The sequence below is a fragment of the Malaclemys terrapin genome, chromosome 18 (assembly GCF_027887155.1).
Source record: "Malaclemys terrapin pileata isolate rMalTer1 chromosome 18, rMalTer1.hap1, whole genome shotgun sequence".
In the NCBI taxonomy this organism is placed as follows: Eukaryota; Metazoa; Chordata; order Testudines; family Emydidae; genus Malaclemys; species Malaclemys terrapin.
The window spans coordinates 14535609-14549851 of NC_071522.1; the positions used below are offsets into that span (position 1 = coordinate 14535609).

The window sequence follows — 14243 nt, forward strand, 5'->3', positions numbered from 1 at the left end:
TAAAACAGGAGTGTACAAACTTGGAGTACACTTTAGTGTACCCAAGACCACATTAGGGTTGCCGGCCCTTCAGGATTGTCCTGGAGTCTCCAGGAATTAAAGATTGTCATGTGATGAAACCTCCAGGAATATGTCCAATCAAAATTGGCAACCCTAATCCACATTCCTCCTGTAGCCTACGAGTTAGCATGCATTCCTGCAATGCATGGAAATGTCGGTGAGATTCATTCCCTTTAGCTAGTTGCATGGATTCTTCTGTGGTCAATACCCTACATGGTTGGTTGTTCACTTGCTTTTCATGGGATGAATTTCTGGAACACTGTGCGAGGAAATGAAACATTGTACAACATGGTGTCCCAGTGGCACGTCATAATTATGCAAACATCTGCTGAACTGAGTTACCAGCCTCGAGGCAAATCAGAGATTTTTTTTTCTTTAAATTGGGGGGCGGGAGGGAGAGAAACACATTTTTTCTTGAGTAGAGAACAAAGGTCAAAGCCAGCCAGCCACTTTTTCTTTTATTTTTTCCTTTTTATTTTAAAATGCCTCAGTTGTTTTCCATGATAGTTCCCTTGCTCTCCAGGCCCCGCCCTCAAAAAAGTGACTTTGCCTACCAGCCAGTATCCAACCTCAAACCCCACCAACCATTGTGTGTATGGAGAAAAACTGAAATCCTAACGGAAAATAAACCAAAACATACATACATACATAAATAAAAATAAGGCAAACCCTGAGTATCAAATCACAAATATGCTACAAACCACTTCAATAAGAGAAAGGACAAACTATGTTCATCAGCAATTAACACAAGCTGATGAATCAGGTAATTTCTAACAATTTTGGGATATGTTTTGTTCTTTAGGAAAAAAACTATTCAATGATTTAGATTCTGATGTCTATTTTATTTTCTTACAAACAACCAAACCTGCTCCAATTCTCTAATGTGGGTTTGGTTTCATGTGACTTATGATGCTAAAATGGCAGAACTCAACCTGCCAAAATCATTTATTGTACTCAAATGAGAGAAAAACGTAAGGCTGTTATTAAAATCCCAATTATGCACGTCTCAATCTCTGATATAGAAATCAGGGACACTTAGAGGGGGTTAAAAAAAAATCTCACATACTTTAACTGGTTTTGAAATCTAAAAAGGTTTTGAGAAGAAATTGCAAATGATGATGGCCCTGTCTTATTTTATAAACACGGGGGGGTTTGTGTTCCTGGGGCATGGTATCAGCTTCAGAGTATTCCCCTAAACAAGCAGTGTTACCAGCAAGGTTCTATGGATAACAAAGAGAGCAAACAGCCATTTTTGCTATACTGCATGTTGCACACACAAGCATGAGAGATATAGGAACCACCAAATCAGAACATACGCCCATATTCATGCTTTACAAGACACACTTGATCTTTATGTGTATACGAACAATGTTAGCATTTTGCACCACGGAAGTGCTAAGAAACACTAGGCCAAACACACAGTCATAAACACACTATTCATTCAGGCAAAACTCCCAGTGACCTCAGTGAAGAATGGATTTGCCTCATTGCTACCATATTACATAGGGACTACACAGAGAATAACGCAGATAGAATTTTGGCTGTTTACTAGACGACATATTGTTCAGCTGAAAACATTCAGAATGGAAAAGAAGAATGCTCTTCTTGCTGGTAATGAAAAGGCAGACTAGTCCAATATACATTTCAAACATTCAATTTACACGAGACACAAGGTAATACCTTTTATTGGACCAACATCTGTTGGTGAGAGAGAAAAGCTTTCAAACTACCCAGAATTCTTCTGATCTGAAGAAAAGCTCTGGGCAGCTCGAAAGCTCGTCTCTCTCACCAACAGAAGTTGGTCCGATAAAAAAGATATTACCTAACCCACCTTGCCTCTCTAATATGCTGGGACCCACACAGTTACAACTACATGACATTTTACATGTCAATAGTATTAGGATATAGATTGCAAATAGTCTACAACTCTAATTATAGGGAGAATAGTAGCTCCTGTGTGAGTGTGCATGTGATGAATGAGCACATATATTAAGGGTAAGCATTCACCAAAGCTCCCAAAAGGTGAAACTGCTCTGGGGGGTTTCCTTTCCTATTTTGTCTAGTTTAAGCATTCATTCCAATAGGTTTGATCTAAAAACTATATTTGCATATGTTCTCATCTATGAACTTCCATTTAAACCTGGTGCGTTTTAATCACTTTAAAAAGCAACAGAACTAAATGGAGATGAAGGATCCTCGCTTCTCAAAGCCAAGGAGTGACTGACAAGGAGGCTGACGTCATGGAGCACCCAGACTTTCAAAAAGGGAGCTCAAGGAGGACAGAAAAGATAGCAACGCTTCGTAACTGTGGGCATGCCCGTTATGTCATTTGAGTTGCCTGTCGATTTCATGACAGATGCATAGTCAACACCTCAGCTTGCTTTCCTAGAAAGGGTGTGGACAGAGTGCCTGGTACACAGGGAGGGTGACTTTCCTCAGCAATGAAAACAGAAGGATGCCTGTTGGTTGAAGGGGTACTACTGTCAAATATTACTGAAGAGGAAGGGGGAGGTAGAAACAGCAACAGGGCCAGATGATTAAAATACTGAGCTAGAGGAAGAAAAATGTCATTAATTCTTAATTTACCAGCAAATCTTTGCTGCTTTATCCATACCTCAATGCTCACTCAGTTCTGTAGGAGATCTGCTTCCATCTGGCTTTCCAAGTTAGGCGTCAGAACTGGGTATATGTTGAAGCTAAAACCATCAGCCCATTTTCACTTACCTGATATAGATGTTTCTTCTGGTGTGTCATGGGGCTTTCTGTAACATTGTAGTACAACATATACCAAACCACAATGTTTCTGAAGGTAAAGGGCCTTTATTATTGACTGAACTCAAAGCCCATGTTGTTTTAATTGAGACTCTGCCCTAAGAGCCATGGTTCTGAGAGTCTGGATTCAAGCTAAAGCAGTAAGACAACCAGGCTCTTGCTGGTTAAAGGCTTTGTAAAAACATCAATTCAAGTTCATATTCGTTTGCATTTTGATAATACAATAATTGCATTTATCAGAAACACATGGTGAGCGGATCATTTCGGAGCATTTTTCTCATTGTCTGGTACTGCCGAACACATCTGGGTTATATTTGCCCCATGTAAGTTAATAATGTTATGGGCTTTTAAAAAAAAAATTAGCAAGATAATCCTAAAAACAACTCTTTCCAAAATAAAGCGGGGGTGGGGAACCTTCAAGTTTCATCCAAAATTGTTTAAGTGTAAAAATTACTTTACCAGGATAGCTACACGACAGCATTAACTATTGGTGGCATAGGAAGAAAAAGCAAAATATCACTGAGACTATACACAGTTAAGCACAACACACTAGTGAAACTTAAGCGGTTTGGCCCCCACCCCAAGCCCATCTCAAACAACAGCATTAAAAATGCGAATGCGTTGGCACTAGAAGAACTCAAAACCTCTTCTTGTTGTTGTTTTTTGTCACTCTTAACTTTGGAGAATTGGAAACTTTAAAGCTTTTGGATGAAGCACAGGGGATACTGACACCCTCCAGATTTTCACTGTAGTGGACCAACCCACATACAGTATGGTGTAAAAGGATAGCAGATGGCTTTTCTTCTGTTCGCTCTGCTTCCCAAATATTAAGCTGAATGCGTGCTCTCACATCCATGCATATTCAGCTCCCACAATAATGAGACAAGGCTTTAAAAATTAACAAACCTCTTGTTCTCAGACTGTATCTAACCCAGTCCAGAGCATATCTGTACTCTTCTTCATCAGAGGTAAAAAATATAAGTGTCCAGTCACAAAGGATGGCACTTCCGCTAGACTATGGAAAGATACTCAAGTTTTAGCCTTTATATAAGATAATTCATAAGATGTTGCAGAGATTCCTTCCCGCCCTCCCCCTCCCCCCCCCCGCCACCAAATATGCATGATACGTAATGGCGTAGGGAGAGGCTAAAGGAATGAAACAGCTTTTGCTGTTTCTTCTCATCTTAAAGCAATTTGGATTTTGCTACAGTAATGGGAACTACCACCAACCTTTAACTGATAATACTCTCTTCATACCTTTCCACTGGCAGTAGTGTTAAGGCTTTAGGCTAAAGTCCGACTTAAATCCAGCAGGACATGGCAAGCCTCCAAATGCTAAGCAATTTTTGTGCTTGCATTTTACCCTTTACATGTGAGGTCATTTGTTATCCAGTTTAGTCTAGTATCTTTCTATGTAGGATCACAGACCCTACACTAAGTAACTAATTTCACCATGTACTAATGAAAGAACATTGCACTCTGGGAATCTGGACAGAAATACTTTAAAGTTTCTTCATCATGGACTGTGTACAGTTTTCTTTTCCCCTGTGTTTGATGAAAAGATGGGAGCAGCTTCTGATTACACTATTAACTATACACAGCACTCGCTGTGGGAAAAGTCTAATTGCATTTTACCCACCTGTTTTCAGAAATATGTAATGATCTATTTCCTCTACAGATATTAGAAAGGCAGAAATACACCCTGCTTGGGGAATATACCGTAAATTACACTGAAAAGAGGAGTAACCACGTTCAATATAAAAATACCAGAGAAAGAAACTGTCCACTGGATTCAATGGTGATAGAATAAGTCTTAACAGTAAACAAAATAAAAGTCACACTTTCTGTGATAATAGATAAGATTGATTGATCAATCTTGGGCCTCATTCTCTTCTCATATTAATGTAAAATTAGCATAATTCTACTGGAGTCAAAGGAGTGTCACCAGTGTCTTGCTAAAACGTATACTCTAGTTTAACCACTAGTTATGGGTCTGTGTAGAAATCACTGCTTGACATTCAGTTGCTTATATGCTGCAGGGGGGTCAGAGTAGAAATAGATCATCATAATGGGTCCATCTGGGTTTAGAATCTGTGAATCTATAAAAAACATTGGAATCAAGACCCTTGAATCTCATATCACAACTATGTAAACTGAGGCATAGGATTGGTGTTTCATACTGCTTGTTACTATCAGACAAATTAAATATAGTGGTAATTTATATGTTAATTAATCTGACAAGGTCAATTCATAAAACCATTGTCCAGCAGGTCTGGAATTCAAGCTATAATTGATTACCTACAATAGGAATAGAAGATGATCAGGCAGACTAAGGTTGGTTATTTATGCTTGTTTCAATATAATAAAGAGCTCTCTTTTCAGGAGTAATGCTAAGCTGTTCAGAGGCACATGTGTTGAAGTTGAGATACACTTACAAAGTAGCCTGTTCCCAAGCTGGAAGGAGCTGAGCTCTGCAATAAAACACAAAGACAAAATGGAAAGTCAGTGATGGTTTTTAACACGTTCCAATCCACATAGCTCATTACCAGCCCTTTCCAAGTTTTTCATCACTACATCACAGCATCAATGTGCTGCCCCTTGTCATCTGCTACTGAAACAAACATGGTGATGCTTAATTTTTCCCTTTACATCTCTCAACGACTCTGAGATGGTAACGTGCTATTTACTGAATTCTAAGCTTCCGCGGTGGACGTAATTGCCAATTTATTTGACAGGCAGCTGGGTAATGAATTAATGATGGCATTTCGCCCTGCAATGAGACTAAACAGACACTCATCAACCAGCCTCCCTGACATTCAATGCCCTGGACTCCAGCTACTCAGCTTTGTGGCCACAAAGGGGCAGGTGGGAGGAGGAAAAAAGATACCATAGACTGACTTCAAAATAAAAAGCCCGGTGGATTTGGATGACTTTTTCAGTGTATGACCTGTTTGCCAATTTATTCACGAAAGGCCCTGGTTAGTGCACACACTGCTTTTCTAAAATGAGACATTTTGTAAACATAATTAGAAGACTGAAATGTAAAGAACACGTGAGCACAGAGAAGCAGCTACAGTCAATGTCCCATTTCCCAGACATATTGTCACGAGAATTTCCAATTTAGACTTCCATATTTTTGACAACCCGAGGATTTTAGAAGAAAAATAAACAAACCAAAGAACAATTCCCACAGCATGAAAGAGACTTTAAAACGCAAACCTCTAAAACAACAACAAACAAAGGAATCAGGTTTAAAATTTGTATAAAATAGAGTCATAAAATTCTGGTTTAAGGTGGCGTGTGATTGTAATCGCTATAGTCACAGGAATTAGGGAGATAGGGAGACCTAAGCACTTCAGTCACAATCCAGCTCACTGTTTATTACAGGGGTGGCCAAACTTACTCACCCTCTGAGCCGCATATGACAATCTTCAGAAGTTGGAGAGCCGGGCACACCTGGCAGGACTCAGGGCTTCACCGCAGGAAGATCCTGACAGAGCTCAGGGCTTCAGCCCCGCTCCCCGTCAGGTGCGCCCTGCAGGGCTATAGCCATGAGACCCTCCTGCCTATGGGGCAGAAGCCCCTATCCCACCACTCTGATGCAAGACAGAGGTCCCGAGCTCCCCCCGCCAGTCTGGAAGGTAGAGAATGGGGAGAGGGGGCATCAAAGCAGCACTTGAACTGTAAAAGAGCCACATGTGGCTCACGAGCCACAGTTTGGCCATCCCTGATCGATTACCTTATAGCACACACTGTCCAATTGCTGACAGTCCCAGCCTGAAAGGTTTCAAACCAGACTGGACAACACACAAGGAAATATGATATAGAGAACTGTTCTTTCCTGGCCAGGGAGATGGAAAAGACGACCTTGGGTCATCAATGCTATCTCTAGCTTGTACAGCTTGGTCAATCCTGCTGTTCCCTGGCAGTCTCACTTGCAATAATATGCCATAAGGAGCACCAGAAATAGCATGGACAACACCAACCAAACTTAACAAGCTCAGAGAAAACATATAGTGTTTGCAGCACCATAACCCTCTATTTCAAAAGCGGCTGCAGGGAGCCCTAATAGGAAGTCCTCTCCGTGCTAGGACTCAGTCTTACTGTAAGTATAACTTTTGATCACTGCAGCACACCAATGAGAGAGAAATTAAGGCCCGATGAAGCCTATGCTGTACTAATTTCCAGTGATTTCATTGGAGCTGGATTGTGTCAACAAACTGCAGAGTCACAGCGATGTTCGTTGTGAATAATTCAGTGTAATACTGAGAGTTCATCAATTAAGGAACCAAATAAAGAGGCTTGAAGTGGTTCTCTTCAGTGCCGTTAATTCTTAGAAACATGGTTACCTGAGACATCTTTCCCTTTGACCATATTCTGAAGGGCACCTGTATTCTGATGTCATCCACCTTCTAGGGGTTCTACTATGACTTCTTAGGTGAACAAATGACTGAACCTGGGCTGGGCTGTAAAGGTTTGCAGTTGAACCCCCTTACTGCTCTCCTTCAGCTCATCCATCCCCACTACTGAAAGATTATAGTTGATGTGGCTTGATCAGAATTTTTTTTTGTTTTCAACAGTCAGACTCCATTATCTAATCCTCCTTTATTTTTTCCTTTTAAAGGCTGTCATTTGCTCTGGGTTTTAGCATTTTATTTTTTTATTGTCTATTTTATGCTATATAAACCTTACGACTTTACTGCAAAGTACCATAGGTGTACCATTATCATCATTAGGCTGCTATAATTCAGGTGACAATGATTTCCATTCTCTGACACTTGCAACTTTATAAAACGTGCACCTTCCAGGATGAAATTGTCCAAGACTGGATTTTGCCCAAATGTGGGGGAGGAGGTGGGGGCGGGGGGCAGGGGTTTAGTGAAAATTTCAGCAAAAATGGCTCCGATTTTAAGTACAAAAAGAGTAAGCTAACATTTATTTACCATAATATAATTCCTGTGACCTCTTCCATGAAAAGCTCCACTGCTATAAAGGCTATGGGTAGAAAGTTGAAATTTAGCAATGAAATGGCCTTAATGGAAGAGAAATGCTTTTCGGAATTCCAGGGAAATTTGGTTTGGATTTGACTGAATTATGACCCTTTGAACATTGCAAGCCAGATATGGACAGTACGTTTTGCACAGGGATTTTGTTCATCGTGACAAGCATGTGGCTAAGAAAGCCTGCCAGTCTAGCTTAGCTGTGTTGTGTACTGACAGAGCATACAGGCTGAAGCAAGAACCATGTAAGCAGAAAGCTTCTGACCTTTTTGACATCTCTCAATAGCTAAATGATCACGCTACCCTGTCCCCAGCCTTGGTACAAACCGTTGAATGCAGGCAGCATCTTGACATGCCCCATGCGGAGTCATGATCCTGCACTGGTTGGCATTACTTCTCCTACATTTAGAGTGCCTATATTAGATAAAATGGTTTCGCGTTTCACCCGGTACAAAATACCACATTGATACATACCATTCGATCGTCACACAACCATCAGGAGAAGCCTGCATCAGAAGCTCATGAGCAAAATCTGAGTAACAGGTCTTGCAGAGGCTCTCGTTTAAAATAAATTGTTTCATTTTTATTTATTTATTTATTTATTTTAAGAAAAGAACTTTGGGGCCAGGAGCAAAGTAGTAGTAATGCTCTTGGAAGTATCAGTTTATTGTGTACCAAAGAAAATTGCATCCTTCGGGTCTTGGAAGGCACAGTTATACCCATTTTGCATATATATTGTGCATTACTTGGGGAGCCGGGTGGGGAGAAGGGCTGTGTTGTACATATTTGTTCTGGCTATTGTTTATGCAGGTCTGACTGAATGAAGGAACAGTGGGTATCATTTCAATTTCTGATGTCAACATCAAATTACTTATTTAATTTCATGCCTGGCGAAGCATTGTATAGCTACACGCAGAATCATTTCACTTCATTTGTTATGCTGTGTTTTTTCGGCGATTGGCTTGCCTTCCAACTGACAGCTTTAATTACGACATGAATTTGATTGCACTGCCAAATTAACATAATGCAACAAAGCATTTAAGCGCCTAGCCTCAGACAAAAAAAGAAAGACAGCATGCAGCCCATCAGCTTCTTGTGCGCCCGCCCGTGTGTGCACACATACACACAAATTGGTATTATTCCAATTTGGATACCTCCAAGAAAACAAAATATTCTGAAGGAGAGGAAATGCTAGGAGTTAAACAGTCAAGAACTCAAAGGCTAACCCTCATTCTGGATTTTTTGGACTGAACATTATTGTAGAAGAAGCTGGAGGCAGAGAAGTGCAAATGTCCTAATATCTGAAGCTGAAACTGATGCGGAGGGTGAGGGGCAGGTGATAACATGCTGACTTTGTTGGGGCCTGGCTCCTTCACTCTTTAATGAGACCTCAGCATATCTCCCTGAGTGGCAATGAGGCTTGTCTCCCTTCACTTGGTAGCCAGCATCATCTCCTCTCTGGCTTTGGGTTCCCAATGCACTTGGAAACACAGCCAGAAAGCACAAGAAACTGAGGCACTCAAGAGAGAAGCTATGTGCTTTTCCGGTGATGAGATCTGCGGAAGCAGAAGAGGCTCTGTGTGTGCAGAGTGTTGAAGGGGTTGGGTAAAAGATGGAACAGGGTGTTTATTTTTTCCTGGACCAGATGTTTCTCATCCGGTTATCAAACTGGAGTTCTAAACAGTGTGATTTTGATGCCATTGGTGAGTCATTATTACTCATAATGATCATCTCCTACCTGAAACCATGGAGGAGAAAAATAGCAGATTTTACTATTGCTACCCATAATCTAGAGCAATCTATAACTTGTGTGTGTGAGAGAGAACAAGTCACATAGATCAGAGATGCCAGAACTCCTCCGCTATTTGTCACTATCCACATTTGTACGGTGTGCATCAAAGTTAGGGCTGGATGAACCATGAAGGATACAAGAATGGACTTCAATGGGACGACTCACATACTTAAAGTTCACGTGCTTAAATTTGCTTCAGTGCTTTGCTGCATTGAAGCCAAAGTGCTCAGGATCGAGCTTCTGTGGGGAGTTTTGCAGTATGTTGACATTTCTACTCTGTCAGAAATAATAATCCGTGGGATAGTAGACTTGTTGGCTAATCCCCTTCACACTCTGGGATGTTTACCATCCAGGCCTGCTGGCTTCTATATGCTCATTTCCCCCCCGCCCCCCCATCAAGAATTCCCTTACCTCCTCTGGCAACTGAGGGAAGGAAGGTGATCTCAAGTATTTCAAAAAGGGAAATCAAAGTTGAGAGAGTTCCAGGCTGAGGAAAAGAGAAGGCACTGCCATGTTGTCTTAAAGCAAAATCTTAACAGAATGAATTCCACTACTGGCAAGATTTTGATGAGATTAAAATGACTATAGCATCCTATATATTCCCAGCTACACATAAAAAGAAGGTCTCCAATTTCACTGCTTTAGGGCCCTAATGCTAGCTCTATCCAGAAAGCAGAAAGTAAACGGTTATTCCAAAAAGACTATAAAAGAAGTAATACAGAGTGTGCGCGTGTATGCGTTGGGGGGGCAGGTGGAAGACCAGTTTACAAACTCAAACAATGAGATTTATCAGCTCACTGTCCAACAGTTGCTGTCAGGTAATCATTCTCCTTAATTGACCAGAGGTCAAGTTTTCTGTTAATTAAATTCTTTTAGAGAGTTCAAGGGGAATGGGGTGCGGGGAGAAATGGAAAAAAGAGGTGATGGAAATCAGTTTCACTGCACTGTATTTGACAAGAACATGGAGCAATTCCACTTCCTACTTTCTGATGCTATTTCAAAACTCATTATGAGAAAAGTCTCCTGATTAACATGGTCTTTTCATAGTATTATTTTCTTTTTGGTTTTGACCAAGGCTACAAAGGAATGATCCCTTGTAAAAACACTTTGACTTAATGTCTGTGTTACCCAAGGATTGTAGACACATTTGTAAAACGCATAGTCGAAAGATATCTGTCAGGAGAGGGAATGATGCCACTGACAAGTGAGTTTGCAACTGGTAATTAATTATACCATCTCCCTCTTTCTGCGTCTGTCACTGGGCTATCACTCAGGCTTCTCATTAAAGCTCATGAAGTTAACATTTCTATATCAACAGCTTACTTACAACCGGAGATTTGAAAATGGATTATCCATCTAAAATATATGCATTCCCTTCATTATACATCTTCATGCAGGAACCATGCCTACTGTTCTAGCTTGTATGACTACCACAGTAGAAATTCATCATGTTGAGAGTCCAAGATTTACTTTTCTGAGCTGTGGGCTAATCTCAATGAGATATTTTAAATTTTACCCATATTTTCCACTGAGTACACAATCTGTGTGTATTTTTCCCAGGTGAAATGTGCCTATGTCAGAGAAAATTCTGCAGAGAGAGAGAGAAAAAGAGATCTTAGTCTCATCTATTGTTCTTTTCAGGACAATCAGTGTTGGCAAATAAGATGCAGTCAGACAGCCTGCACCTTTTAAAAATGTATTATTTTTAAACAACACTATTAAGCTCTCAAACCTTGTTTGTTTGAAATAATGCAATTCAAGGTGGGATCTCACAGAGCTGGAAGTGAAACTATCAGAGCTGTTATCTGGGAATCCATCTTTTAAAAAACAAGGTTTCTGCTGTAGCCTGAGAAGGAAATGTACAATGATATTTACTTTTCATAACTGAAAGAATCCGAAAAAGGCTGCAGGCTACTGCAGGCCCAGATAACAAGATATCCATCCCATGCATGCTTCTTAAGTCTTAGCTGAACTGGCAGCACTGGACAGCGATCCAGGGGTCTCTTGAAAAGGCATGTTTCAACTGTGTTATGTTATCAAAGCGTGACAGGGCTTGCTATCAACTTAGGCAAAAGAAATAAAAAAATATATTAATGAGATTATTGCCGAGATCCCCGCTCGCTGATAATGTAATCCACATGTGATCTCTTGGGTGTCTAAGGGGAACTAAAAATGTTTCCCTCCTCCTTTCCATTATCTGCATTGTGAGGTTGAAGACAATGTATTGCCAGAGGACACAGGATGCATGTATGTAAAACTAGGGAACTGGAATCAGGAGCACTGGGGTCTACTCCTAGCTCTGGTACTGACTTGCTGTGAGCAGGGCCGGCTCCAGGCACCAGCTGAGCAAGCAGGTGCTTGGGGCGGCCAAGGGGAAGGGGCGGCACGTCGGGCTCTTCAGCGGCGGGTCCCTCTCAGAGGGAAGGACCTGCCGCCGAAGAAGAAAGCAGCACGGTGGAGCTGCCACCGATCGCGGCTTTTCCCCCCCCCCCCGCCGTTTGGGGAGGCAAAAACCCTGGAGCCAGCCCTGGCTGTAAGGCATTCGGCAAGTCTCGGTCTTGGGGTCCCCATCTTTAGTACATTGCAAGGCTCGCATAGAAGATGTTATGCAAGTGTAAAATCAATGAAAATATCAAATTACTTGCTGAAGTCAATCTCCTCTCCTTTGATGGTATTTTATTGCACTGATAACGGCCTTTCCCTATGGCTATAAAGGGCAGGCTTTAAAACTAACATGAGGCCATCCATGAAGGTTGAGTCTAAGGGAGGGGTGGGCCCCTAAAATAATGGAGCAAAGGAGAGAGAAAGATGGAGAAGGTTTCACAGCGTCACACCAGCAGTTTAACAGGCTATTCCGGCAGTACTGCACAGGGCAGCCACAACTAGCTCTGTACCTTGAGGCTTAAATTTGCCAAGAAAATGGGTTAAAAAAGTTTCATTTCAGCTAAACTTGACCTCATCTGTGCAAGCCACCCTATGTTACCTGTCTTCCAAATCTACCTATTTCTGAGTCTTGGGTATCATTTATTATGCACTAGAGATATAGGGCCAGACCTTCAGATGGAGGGGGTCTGGTGAAACGATGAATTAAACCAGCTGAGGATCTGACCCATCCAATGTCCTATAGATGAGCCATTGTATTTTTAAAAAAAATCCACCCCCAGGCTAGATGATTTAATCACAGCAAAAGAAGGTCCATTTTGTTCCCAGAATGTGTCTACTCTCATTCTAGGCATTGGTTGAATAACTGATGCATAGTTTAATCGGTGAATGGTTAATACTCTGCAACAGAGAGAGGAAGAAAGCTTTGTTTTTTGCATGGAGATACCCTCTCACCACTAGTACTGGCTCCTTCAGTGGGAAATTTGGCCAAGCACTGGAAGCAAAACTTGTGCATGTTATACCTGTTCGCCATGTTATACCTGTTCAGTGAATAAAAATGACTTGAGTCTCCCCAGTTCCTCAACACCTTTCGCAAGTATGACATTCGCTACAGTAAATACATTCCCCCCCTTCCTATCCCGGGTAAGAGCCTACTGTACTTATCAAACTAGTTCACTGTGTAGCTAATTATACATAATCAATTTATGGGTAACAGATTAGATCTGAGTTTCACTGGTAAAATATCAGTATGTATCACTGATGAGTGTGTATTAGGTATGCAAGTAAAATAAAACTAATGCAAGGCCTGTAGGCATTAGGTCTGAGAGATATGTAACTTGTCCACAGAAAGCCACAAAGGCCTCAAGCAAGTTGGCATGACTACATAACTGAGACAGAATCCTGTATCAGTAAATTTTAAGATTACAGTAAAAGATGGGTTTGAATGCTGATGCTCTGGAACTATGCAGCACTAAATGGGAAAAATCTGCCACAACGTACCAGTTAATACCACAAGATGCCCGACAGTAACATTTCAGGTGACTCTGTAATAACCTCAAGTTGCTATGGTAACTCATTGATGTAGATGTTAATGGGAACAAGGGGAATAGCCTATGAGAGATGGGTCACCCTAAAATTCATGGGGCGTTGAAGTGCAAATAAAGAAAGAGGGAATGTCACCCTCATCATATGCATGAGCGTAGTGGGCATAAAAGAAAACCAGGATAAAAGCTGTTACCTAGCCAGGGAAGCATATTAGGAGACACCCATCAGGGACGGCCACCTGATAATTATCCTATTCCTTTCAATGTTTCCCCAGGGGATGGGAGTATGAAATCACTGATGCTGGACAACGTATGGTTTGTCTTTATCTGAGTATTTGCAGTAGTTGTGGCATCATTTATCTGCTTAATGAAATTGTTAATAAAAGGACATTTGACCAACTTGCGAGTGTATTACTTTGTGGTCAATTTTTCTCACGTACTCCCAGAGTCTCCAAATCTATCGATATTTATCATGGTGGTTCTCACCTTGTTAATCCGGATATCGTAGTTGTTCGGGAGCTCGAATCTTGGGCACAGGTCACTGTGGTCTAAGATACTAACCTACCAATATTATAGAGGCTACAACTGTCTAGTTCATTGCAACGTAACAAATTAATCAACTGGTTTCTTTCAACTGGCTGCGAGTGACCCCCTACACACAAATAGAGACTGTCACCGAATTTAGAAGGAGTC

General features: G+C 41.2%; 1 protein-coding gene across 6 annotated transcripts in view; it reads right to left on the reverse strand.

Annotated features, from left to right (window-relative positions):
- The window catches only part of AUTS2 (activator of transcription and developmental regulator AUTS2), a 968890-nt gene that overhangs the window by 494012 nt on the left and 460635 nt on the right, over positions 1 to 14243 (reverse strand). For all 6 annotated transcript variants that reach the window (XM_054008222.1, XM_054008225.1, XM_054008223.1 and 3 more), the window contains one exon: positions 5268 to 5303. In XM_054008222.1, the coding sequence (XP_053864197.1) occupies positions 5268 to 5303 (36 nt within the window). The remainder of the gene's footprint in view (positions 1 to 5267; positions 5304 to 14243) is intronic.